Below are 11,202 nucleotides of genomic sequence, written 5' to 3' on the forward strand. Positions count from 1 at the left end.
GATTCCTTTATTTTCGGAATCGTATTGTATTCTTCGGCTTTCATTGTTAAGGGCTAAATTGTTCTTGACTATTTTGAATACAGTGCTCTGCAAGTGAAAAAATGTCATAGTCTTAAAAAAAACAACCAGCATACACATTTTTAAGAGTGTGTGTGTGAACTTAGGTTTTCATTTATCTTGGGTAGATGCCTAGGAGTGGAATCTCCTAGTGGGTAAATGTATATTTAAATTTTGAGAAACTACCAAACTGTTTTCTATAGTAACTATCATTTTACCTTACCACTAGAGATGTATGTGTTCCAATTTTACCACATCTTCAACAATACTTGCTTTTTTCTTTTTGATTATGGCCATTCTAGTGGGCACCAAGTGGTATCTTATTGCTTATTAGGGTTTTTTAATTAGCATTTCCCTAATGATTAGTGATGTTGCATGAATTTTCATATGCTTAGTAGCCATTAGTCATTGGTTTTTTTAGCATAGACTAATTTAAGACTTGTATCCTATGAATAGGAGGGTAAATTTTTGCACATGCACATATCTAAATATAAATATGAATAGGAGGATAAATTTTTGCACATATCTAAATATAAATTTTTGCACACCCCAAAGTATATTATGCTAGGCATATTACAACTTAATACAGGTTATTACTTTTATCACTTTTGGAACAATGAAAGACCCTTATAACAACTTAACTCCACTTATCCCTGTTATCTTTTGTACTATTGTTATATATTCCATTTTCACATTATAAAAACCCACAGGACATTATTATTATTGCTGTTTTAAACAAATAATACTCTTAAATTGTACATACTTACCCTGTATTCTTTCTTTCTTTCTTAGGATTTAGGACCATTTTCCTTAAGCAATAACTTCTCTCAGCTTTTGTTTTTCTGAAAACATCTGTATTTTGCCTCAATACTTGAGAGCTTTTCCCCTGGATATAGACCTTGAGGTTAGCATTTATTTTCTTCAGTAATTTAAAGATGTCATTCTATGGTCTTCTGGATTTCCTAGTTCTGTTGAACAATTAGAATTCAGACTTAGTGTTGCTTTTAAAGTTTACTAGGTCTTTTCCCTTTGGTTCCTAAGATTTTCTGTCTTTAGTTTTCAAATTTTTTATTATGACACACTCCAGATAATCTTTTCTACTAGAGCAGATTTGATTTTTCCCTTGTTAGGCAGAATCAACCCCTCTAGTAGGTAGAAGGATAAGGGTATGATTATCTCAAAACAGTGAGAGATTGAGCTGTATGTATCCAGGCTGGGTTATAAAGTTTTAGTAAGATCCAGTTCACCTCTGGCTCATTCCTATTCCAGACATTGTCACATGGGTTTTTTGTTTTTACTTTCAATTTTTAAAAATTATTGATAGTGTTACAGATGTCCCCCATTCTACCCTCCACCCCCCTTCCACCCAGCCTCCCTGCTTCCCCACTCTACCAGCCCCTGCCCTACCCCAGGCCTTCACCATACTATTGTCTGCCTGTGTCACACTGGCTTTTTTTTTTTTTTTTTAACATTATTTATTTATTTCAGAGAGGAAAGGAGAGAGAGAGCGAGAGAGAGAAACATCAATGATGAGAATCATTGGTTGGGTGCCTCCTGCACACCCCCTATTAGGGTTCAAACCCGCAACCCAGGCATGTGTCCTTGACCGGAATTGAACCTGGGACCCTTCAATCCACAAGCTGACGCTCTATCCATTGAGCCAAACCAGCTAGGGCTGTCACACTGGATTTGACTGAGGTCTTGGCAGTCTCTGTCACCTTAGCCCTGAGAAAATTCATTCTGCCCTTTGGGGGTTTGAAGCTTGTCTCTCCACATTCCTATCTACACAGCTTCAAAACACAGCAAATGTTTTCAGAAAGAGACCAATGATGTGCTTTTGGCAGACCCTCTCACTCCAGCCAGACTTTTGTCTACAAAGTTCGATGAAACCCTAGATTTCACTTTGTCTTTTAAAGGCTCCTGACACAATTCTCTAGCCTCTCATACCACCTGAGAATTCAGCCTATCTGTGTGGAAAATAGATCATTATATTCATTTATGTGTCCTCTAGTTTCCAACTGATTGTGTTAACACCACATAACTGCTAAAAACTTAGTAGATTCTCTTTCCCTTTATAAAAGTCCTTATACTTGGGCCTAGTCAGATTGATTCTTGTACCTAAAATGTACAAATTGTTCCCCCAGATCAACATACCTATGAAGCGCTCTTCCCTGTCTGGAATTTTAGTTTGGATTATTTTCTGATTGCTTCAGTATAACTCCAATGTATTTTATGAGACTGACGCGCTACCTACTGCGCTAACGAGGCACCTTCCAATGTATTTTAAAACATGAATTTTGCAATCTGTCCACCTCCCCACCCCCGCCCTGCCCCAATTGTGGCAGTGGAGGCTTTTAGAAAGTAAATAACTTTTTTGGTTGACATTTAGTTCATAATGATTCACAAAACCTAGTTAACTTTTTGTGTGTTTTTTAAAATATACTTTTATTGATTTCAGAGATGAAGGGAGAGAGAGATAGAAACATCAATGATGAGAGAATCATTGATCGGCTGCCTCCTGCACGCCCCACACTGGGGATTGAGCCCACAACCCAGGCATGTGCCCTGAATGGGAATCAAACCGTGACCTCCTGATTCATAGGTCGATGCTCAACCACTGAACCACGCTGGCCAGGCAGTTAACGTTTTTTGAAGAAAAACAAAATAACATTGCTTACCATTTTTTTTTTTTTCATTAAAAATGCTACCAGTGGGATGAGAGGTTTTTTACTTTTTCTTATCCTGGAATTTTCATTTCATTTATTCAAAAATACATTTTTTAACTGTATCACTAAGTTGAAACTCTAAAGTGAATATGCAGTTAGCCCTCAAGACCAGGGATCTCCCCCTAAGTGGATGTGCCTGTTTGATAATTCTTCAGTGTGCTTATCCTACTCTTCTCACTGTCTTTGAAACAACTTAAAAATATTAAGATTCATCTTTGAGAAGCTATTATATGTGCAAAGTTATGGTTTCAGTTTTTTATATTAACTATGCAACTTGAGAACAATATTTATGTGCAACTAATCTTAGGTATATTACATTTTGGCTAACTATATGAGTTAATAATTATTGAGAATTTATTTACTGCTCTGTGGTGGTGGTGGTGGGGTTATCAAATTCTATCTAATAAAAGAGTAATATGCAAATTGACTATCACTCCAACACACAAGATGGCTGCCCCCATGTGGACAAAAGATGGCCACAACAAGATAGCTGGCAGGGGAGGGCAGTTGTGGGTGATCATGTCAGCAGGGGAGGGCAGTTGGGAGGGACCAGGCCTGCAAGGGAGGGCAGTTATGGGTGACCAGGCCAGCAGAGGAGGGCAGTTGGGGGCGACCAGGCCTGCAGGATTGCGAGGGACCAGGCCTGCAGAGGAGGGCAGTTGTGGGGGACCAGGCCTGCAGGGGAGGGCAGTTAGGGGTGACCAGGCCTGCAGGGGAGGGCAGTTAGGGGTGACTGGGCTGGCAGAGGAGGGCAGTTAGGGGTGACCAGGCTGGCAAGGGAGGGCAGTTAGGGGTGACCAGGCTGGCAAGGGAGGGCAGTTAGGGGTTACAGGGCCTGCAGGGGAGGGCAGTTAGGGGCGACCAGGCTGACAGGGGAGGGCAGTTAGGGGTGACCAGGCCGGCAGGGGAGGGCAGTTAGGCGTCAATCAGGCTGGCAGGGGAGTGGTTAGGGGTGATCAGGCTGGCAGGCAGAAGCGGTTAGGGGCAATCAGGCAGGCAAGCGAGTGGTTGGGAGCCAGCAGTCCTGGATTGTGAGATGGATGTCCGAGATGGGATCAGGCCTAAATGGGCAGTTGGACATCCCTCGAGTGGTCCCAGATTGGAGAGGGTGCAGGCTGGGCTGAGGGACGCACTCCCCCTCCCCCCATGCATGAATTTTGTGCACTGGGCTTCTAGTATATATATAATATTCCCTTTCACTCAGGATTTTGCTATCTGGTTTTATTATCAGACTAGAAGCCCAGTGCACGAAATTTGTACACTGCGGGGGGGGGGGGGGTTCCTTAGCCCAGCCTGTACCCTCTCCAATCTGGAACCCCTCGGGAAATGTCTGACTGCCTGTTGGGATCGGGCCTAAACAGGCAGTCGGACATCCCTCTCACAATACGGGACTGCTAGCTCCTAACTGCTTGCCTGCCTGCCTGCCTGCCTGATTGCCCCTAACCACTTCTGCCTGCCAGCATGATGACCCCCTAACCTTTCCCCTGCTGGTCTGATTAACACCAAATTGCTCCCCTGCCGGCCTGATTGTCCCCAACTGCCCACCCCTGCTGGCCTGATGGCCCCCAACTGCCCTTCCCTGCTGGCTTGGTTGCCCCGAACTGCCCTTCCCTACTGGCCTGATCTTGCCCCTAACTGCCTCTGCCTGCCTGATCACCCCTAACTGCCCTCCCCTGACGGCCTGATCTCACCCCCAACTGCCCTCCTCTGCTGACCAATTTGGTTCTGATTGGTTGGTTTCTATGCCAGTTGGCATCAAAAGCTCTGCCTCCTAGGCAGCCATTGGCTCCTCACAGTTTACCCAGATTTGGTTCTGATTGGTCGGTTTCTATGCCAGTCAGCGTCTCGGGGCCTATCAACGGGGCCTGATCAGAGGTGGAGGCCTGGAGAGAAATGGAGGTGTGGCTGCTGGCCAGGCCAGGAAAGAAAGAGAGAGGCAAGTGCTGATCAACAGCTGCCACAGAGGCTATGGATCAGACCCTGCTTCTCTCTTCAGGCCTCTTTCCAGACCTGATTCCCAGTCCCCGCAGCAGTCAGTGCTGGGTCGCCACAGCAACCCAGTGCTGACTGCAGGACTGACTTCTGGTTGGTCGAGCCACTGGTCGTTGTGGATGTGATGGACCCAGGGTTTTTATAAATTAGGATTATGAAAAGTTCAAATTCTTAAGGTAACTGACTGAATAAGTGATAGGAATTTCAATAGCTAGCAAAACCCAGATCATTTATTTCTACATAATCCTGCCAGATTGACACTGCTATGGATGAATTAGTTTACAGAATAGCTACTTACACTTATAGGATAGGGGACCTACTTTGGAAATAGCCTCAAGCCTAATTCATAATTATTTTATTGCTAAATACTTACGTTGTTATAATTTGTGAGATGCTGAACTCTGGCAAAGTTTGGCAAATAAAGTGCTATATTGGTATCATTTAGGAAGGGGAAAACTCTGGTAAGATCATTTTATTAGAAGACTAAGGTAACAGAGCAATATTGTATATATCAAGTTTGGTCTATATAGTTCATTACATTTGGATAGCTATAAACTTTTATGTAATCAAATACTGTTGTGAAGTAGCGGGGTTCACAACTAATTGGTGTTCATAACCAAAGAATTTCCTAGAACCCAAGTTATCTTTTAAAATTTTAATTATAATCTCTTGACCACTTAATTATTACAAAAGTTAAAATATGTATTTCCCCACATATGATTACATATTCACAGAATTATAGAATCATAAATTTAAAAGTTGAATGGCACTAGATTCCCCAAAATGTCATTTTATAATTTCTCAATCAAAAGCCTAGAAATATTAAGTAAACTATTCAAAATCACAAGCCCTTGCTAGTTTTGATTTATACTTTTTAAAAATGAAGAGCAATCACTTCCCTCTTTATCATCTTTAGAAAGATGCATCATTTTAATAAAAATAAACTTCAAAAATTATTTTATAGTATATATGAAATTGATGTGTTCCTGAAAAGAAATGGCTCTAAAGTTGAGTTTTAGAAATACAATCTTATTTTCCCATTTAGAACTATAACAAGATTCGAAAAGTAATGAGAAACACCTTTAGTATTACCTCTTTATAGGAATTTCAGTACTCTGCTAGTCATTTGTATGCCAGGTAATTCATAAGAGTGAACTAGGCTTCCTGTGTATTTAATCCATCTTTTCAGAACTGCATTTGGGATTAGATTTTGTTGTTTGTTCTACCAGATTCTGTATATAATTTTTATTTTTAAAAAGGGTTATTCTATAACCAACAACCGTCTATATCACACGTAGACCTTATTTCACTTTTCACTTCACTGTGCATCTCGATGTTATTTCTAGGTCAGGAAGTACAGCATGAGAGTGAAGTCTTGGCATCAACGGTAAAAGTAGATTAAATATAGAAATGTTTTCCTGTTCTCTGCTGTGATGGAGTAAAGAATGAATGTAAATTGGCTGGGTTGGCTTCACCTGTAGGTAGTAAGGGAGGGATCTATCCCAGGCCTTTCTCTTTAACTTGTAGATGGCCACCTTCTCATTGTCTTTTCACATAATCTTACCTCTATGGCTGTATCTGTGCTAAATTTTTCCCTATTTATAAGGACACCAGTTATATTAGATTCAGTATGACCTCATCTTAATTAATTACATCTGCAATGAACTTAATTCTCCAATAAGGTCAGTTCCAATTGTGCTATAAAAACACACAAAAATTCAAATTGTCTAAATCATACTACATGAAGTAGCAATAAGCAGATCACTAATGCATTACATTTTTCAAATTTATTTTTAAATTCAGAAACATTAAATACATGCATACTGTGCCACTAATATGTGTTTCCAGGGAAAATACATTTTAAAGAACCTAGTTTTTCTTTAGTAAACCTAGATTAGCAGTTGCTGGTTCCGAGTGTCTATTATGATGACTGATTACCAACGAAGCTGGGGCACACAGGCCCCAAAGACACCAGCAAACTTACTGAGAAAAATAAGACTCTTCAAAATCTGTCAAAACCAACTGTCAGGGCAACATATGGGCCGGTACCAAAAAAAAAAAAAAAATAGCCTTCAAAACGAAATGCACTACAGAAATAGCCTACTGTCAAACTTGTGACACTAGAAAGCGCCAAGTTAAGGTCGTGTCGGTGCGCTCGCACTAACGGGGTGAACCTGGGCTCGGAGGAGGTCTAAAATGCAGCGGTTTGGGGTGTATGTGCCATTGGGGTGGGGAGCATCATCCATGTTGCTTTTATGGGACTCTCAAATGGATCTTTTATATTAAAAACTTTAAAAAACAACACCACACTATCACATTAGAGGGACGAGACAGGGAGTAACACGGTGACAGCTGGCCCAGCCGAAGGTGCGGAGGTCACCAGGACCTCCTGGCCGCGCCGCGCTCGGGTGGTCGCGCCCCAGCCTAGCGGCCGCCGCCGCCGCCGGGAATCCCGGTCCGGGGAGCGGGGTGGGGCCCGGGGAGAGCCGCCCGCCTCCGCCCCTTCGGAGTCCTTAGGCGCCCCGGTTTGTCTCTCGGTATTTGACACCCGAGACAAAGGGGGAAGGGAGGGAGGAAGCTTCCGAGGGAAAGTCCGCCGGCGGAAAGCGCCTTACTTTTCAGGTCGGTTTGTAACACCCCCCGGGAGGCGGGCGCCGCTGTCCTCCCGCGCCCCGGCCCAGCTTCCCCGCCAGCTCTCGTCTTCCCGGAGTGGCACTCCAACCTCAGCGACCGCGGGCGGAGCTGGGCAAGCGGTGCGCAGGGCTAGCGCCTCAGTCTCCCCCCCGTTATCCTTCCGACGGGGCAGAGGGGCTCCGGACCGGGAAAGCGGTCGGAGCAGGCGCAGGGCAGGCTGCCTAGTTACCTCAGCGACCGCAGAGCGAGTCGCGGCCGCCAGCCTTGGCCAACGACCCTCAGGCTCGCGACTCGGTATTTTTAAATCTGGCGGGGCTTTCCCTTTCGGGCCAACCGCTCCCCCCACCCCCCGTTTACTGCCCTAGCCAGTCAGCGTCAGGCCCGCCATTTTTCAAACCCTCTTCCCGCCGCCAATCAGGATCTAGCAGGACATTCCTCCCCTGACCGGTTCTAACGGGTCTGGGAGTTAACGACCTGGGCGACCCACCGAACCTGCTAGGCTGGGGATGAGGGGACGGGCCCGGCGAGATTCCGACCAATAGGAGACCTCCGCTGGGAAGGGGCGGGGCTTCCACGGGTTTGAATAATAACCTGGCCCAATCACAGAGGCGGGGTGTGGCCTGCGGTGCAGCTCGTCAAGTTGCGGTGGCGCGGAGAACTCTGCAAAACAAGAGGCTGAGGATTGGCTTAGCGATAAACCAGTTCACGCCGGAGCCCAGCGAGGGAGCGTCTCGGTCGGACCCGGCCGCTCGGCGGGACTCTGAGGAAAACCTACCACCAGGCAAGAATCCCCTCTGCGCCCCGGGGGTGTGGGGGCCCGCTGTTCCCTCCCCTCAGCCTTCTCGCCGGCCTGGACGCTGTGGCTCTGGGGGTTCTCCGAGGCGCGCGGAATCTCGGGTGCGGGCCGCGGAGGGCCAGGGGCTGTGTTTGGGCGGGCGGGAAGCTCGTCCGCGCTCGGTTCCGGGAGTTTTTTAAAATGTCGGCCGCGAGACAACTTGGAGTGGGGCTCGCGATATGGGAGTCGGAGGACATTTCTGTCAGTAAAGGGGTTTCGAGGGCGCCCGCTGCGTTCCCTTCCTGCGCCCGGGCCCGGAGCGGGCGGCGTCGTCGGCGGCGTCTCCGGCCTCCGGGAGCGACGTAGGTCGGTCGCGCGGAGACTCGGTTGGGACGGCTGCGGCCGGGCCGCGGAGGACCGTGTAGGCGGAAGCGGTGTCGCCGCGGCCCCAGGGCGGGTGGGCCGGCGGGGCAGTCGGGCCCGGGCGGCCGCTCTCGCGAGGCGGGACGCGGGCGGGCGGGCGCGGATTTGGGCGGGAAGCCGAACCCCGCCGGCGCCCACCCCCAGGCTTTCGCCCGGCTAGGTGGACGCCGTCTGTCATCATGGGTAAAGGAGACCCCAACAAGCCGCGGGGCAAGATGTCCTCGTACGCCTTCTTCGTGCAGACCTGCCGGGAAGAGCACAAGAAGAAGCACCCCGACTCTTCCGTCAACTTCTCCGAGTTCTCCAAGAAATGTTCGGAGAGATGGAAGGTGAGTCGGGAATACAGACGCGAGCTAAGGGTTTTCAGGTGTGTTTGGGGGCCAGGACATGAAGCAGGGGAGTTGGCTTGTAACTTTCAGCTCTCTATCCTGATGACTGGCTCGATTATTCTGTTTAGAGTTTTCGGCAGATTACTTTAGGTTTCTGCTTAAGAGTACTCAAGCAAAAGGCTGTTAGCTAAGGGAAATGGGGCCGTTTAGAGGGGCTTTTGGATGTGTATAGCTTACAGTTTTGCTGTGTTGTTAACTGCTCTCGTCATGCTCACAGACCATGTCTGCAAAGGAAAAGTCAAAGTTCGAAGATATGGCAAAGAGTGACAAAGCTCGCTATGACCGGGAGATGAAAAATTATGTCCCCCCCAAAGGTGACAAGAAAGGGAAGAAAAAAGATCCCAATGCTCCTAAAAGGCCTCCGTAAGTATTTTTGTTTTTGTTTTTTTACATCGCTCAAATTGCCCCTTGGTTTTTCAGTTTATTAACTCTGTTACTTCCTTTCAGATCTGCCTTCTTCCTGTTTTGCTCTGAACATCGCCCAAAGATCAAAAGTGAACACCCTGGTTTATCCATTGGGGATACTGCAAAAAAATTGGGTGAAATGTGGTCTGAACAATCAGCCAAAGATAAGCAACCGTATGAACAAAAAGCAGCTAAGCTAAAGGAGAAATATGAAAAGGTACACTTTTTAAAGCCAGGGTTAAAATTAGGTAGATATTTTCTGAAGTATGTTAGAAGTAGATAGTAAGTGGTTGAAAGTTGGGAAGTGTAGATAATCATGTATTAGTAGCTGTCAGCTGTGCTTTGTACAACTTAGGCAGACAAACTAATTGAGAAATCTCTCTTTTGACTGAAATCAGTGTTGTGGCCCTGGTAGGTTCCTGCATAGAGACTCATTTGTGGTTATATAGGCCTCTTAGTTTGAAAAAGTGGAGGGCCAAATGTACTTTCTGTAGATACATCAAAAATGTGAAGTTGAAGGAGGGGGGAGCTAAGTGAGGTAAATACATGTTAGTAGTGAAAGTATTGACTTTGATCTCATACCTCCCCATAGTTTTACATCATAAGCTTCCTAAAGCCTAGAGGGAACAAATGCTGTCAAAAATAATTTTTTAGACAGTTGCCAGGGTTATTGGTCAATAATCTTAGATTGTTTACACGTAGTGGTTTTCAGTTGAGAAATCACACCGGATGTTGATTTTCTTCTCTTGACAATATTTCAGGATATTGCTGCATACCGTGCCAAGGGCAAAAGTGAAGTGGGAAAGAAGGGCCCTGGCAGGCCAACTGGCTCAAAGAAGAAAAACGAACCAGAAGATGAGGAGGAGGAGGAAGAGGAAGATGATGATGATGAAGAAGAGGATGAAGATGAAGAATAAAGGCTGTCCTGTAATGATGTGTGCGGAGTATGTGTGTGTGCTCTCAGGCAATTGTTTTGCTAAGAATGTGAATTCAAGTGCAGCTCAATATTAGCTTCAGTATAAAAACTGTACAGATTTTTGTATAGCTGATAAGATTCTTTGTAGAGAAAATACTTTTATAAAAAAATGCAGGTTGTAGCTTTTTGAGGGGCTACTACATACAATTAGATTTTAAGGCTTCTGATGTTAAATGTTTCTAAATATTTAATGGTTTCTTTAATTTTTTGTGTATGGTAGCACAGCAAACTCATAGGAATTAGTATCAATAGTAAATTTTGGGTTTTCTAGACTGTTGCATTTTGTTTTTTAAAAAAAATTTTGTAATAAAATTATGTATATTATTTCTTTTGTCTTTGTCTTAATATGCTAAATTAGCTTTCACTTTTAAAATATTTAGGGTCTGGAACCCTGTCAACTTTATTGTATTTCTGCCTCATCGTTCTTACACACACCTGAGTTAGTGAAGTGTTTGGTGGTTAAAAGTAAGTCAGATACACCCAAATCATCTACAAAGTGTTCTCTAAAAATCGGATCTGGAATTTAAAGAACTTTAAAATTGTATGCAGTTTACAAAATGAATGTTTTTTTGACATTTCTATTCTTTTATTAGCTAATTTGTCCACAACTCAGGGTTGTTATTTTTTTAACAGTTTATCTTAAAGGTAACATTAATAATATGAAGCAGAGGAACTAGTACAGTGAATCTATATCTATAAACAAATTTTAAAACATCATTAGTAAAAAGTTTTACATTTTCTGATAATGAACTACTCAAGGTAGAGTACCAGGGTTAAATCTTTTAAAAATCAGTGTGGTCTTAAGCTTTAGAATTCTGGGTAACA

The 11,202-nt window shown here is 44.6% G+C and overlaps 1 protein-coding gene across 2 annotated transcripts; it reads left to right on the plus strand.

Annotated features, from left to right (window-relative positions):
* Positions 1-8,051: 8,051 nt before the first annotated feature.
* Positions 8,052-10,786, plus strand: HMGB2 (high mobility group box 2). Of its 2 annotated transcripts, none has more exons than XM_079771738.1 (5): positions 8,052-8,190; positions 8,768-8,936; positions 9,214-9,359; positions 9,444-9,618; positions 10,163-10,784. In XM_079771738.1, the coding sequence occupies exons 2-5, from the start codon at positions 8,787-8,789 to the stop codon at positions 10,316-10,318; spliced, it is 627 nt and encodes a 208-aa protein (XP_079627864.1). In that variant the 5' UTR covers positions 8,052-8,190; positions 8,768-8,786; the 3' UTR covers positions 10,319-10,784. The 2 variants fall into 2 exon arrangements, with proteins under 2 accessions (XP_079627864.1, XP_079627863.1); XM_079771737.1 differs by having other exon boundaries at positions 8,067-8,190; positions 8,752-8,936; positions 10,163-10,786.
* The last annotated feature ends 416 nt before the right edge of the window (positions 10,787-11,202 follow it).

This window comes from Cnephaeus nilssonii (genome assembly GCF_951640355.1).
Source record: "Cnephaeus nilssonii genome assembly, chromosome: 5".
NCBI lineage: Eukaryota > Metazoa > Chordata > Mammalia > Chiroptera > Vespertilionidae > Cnephaeus > Cnephaeus nilssonii.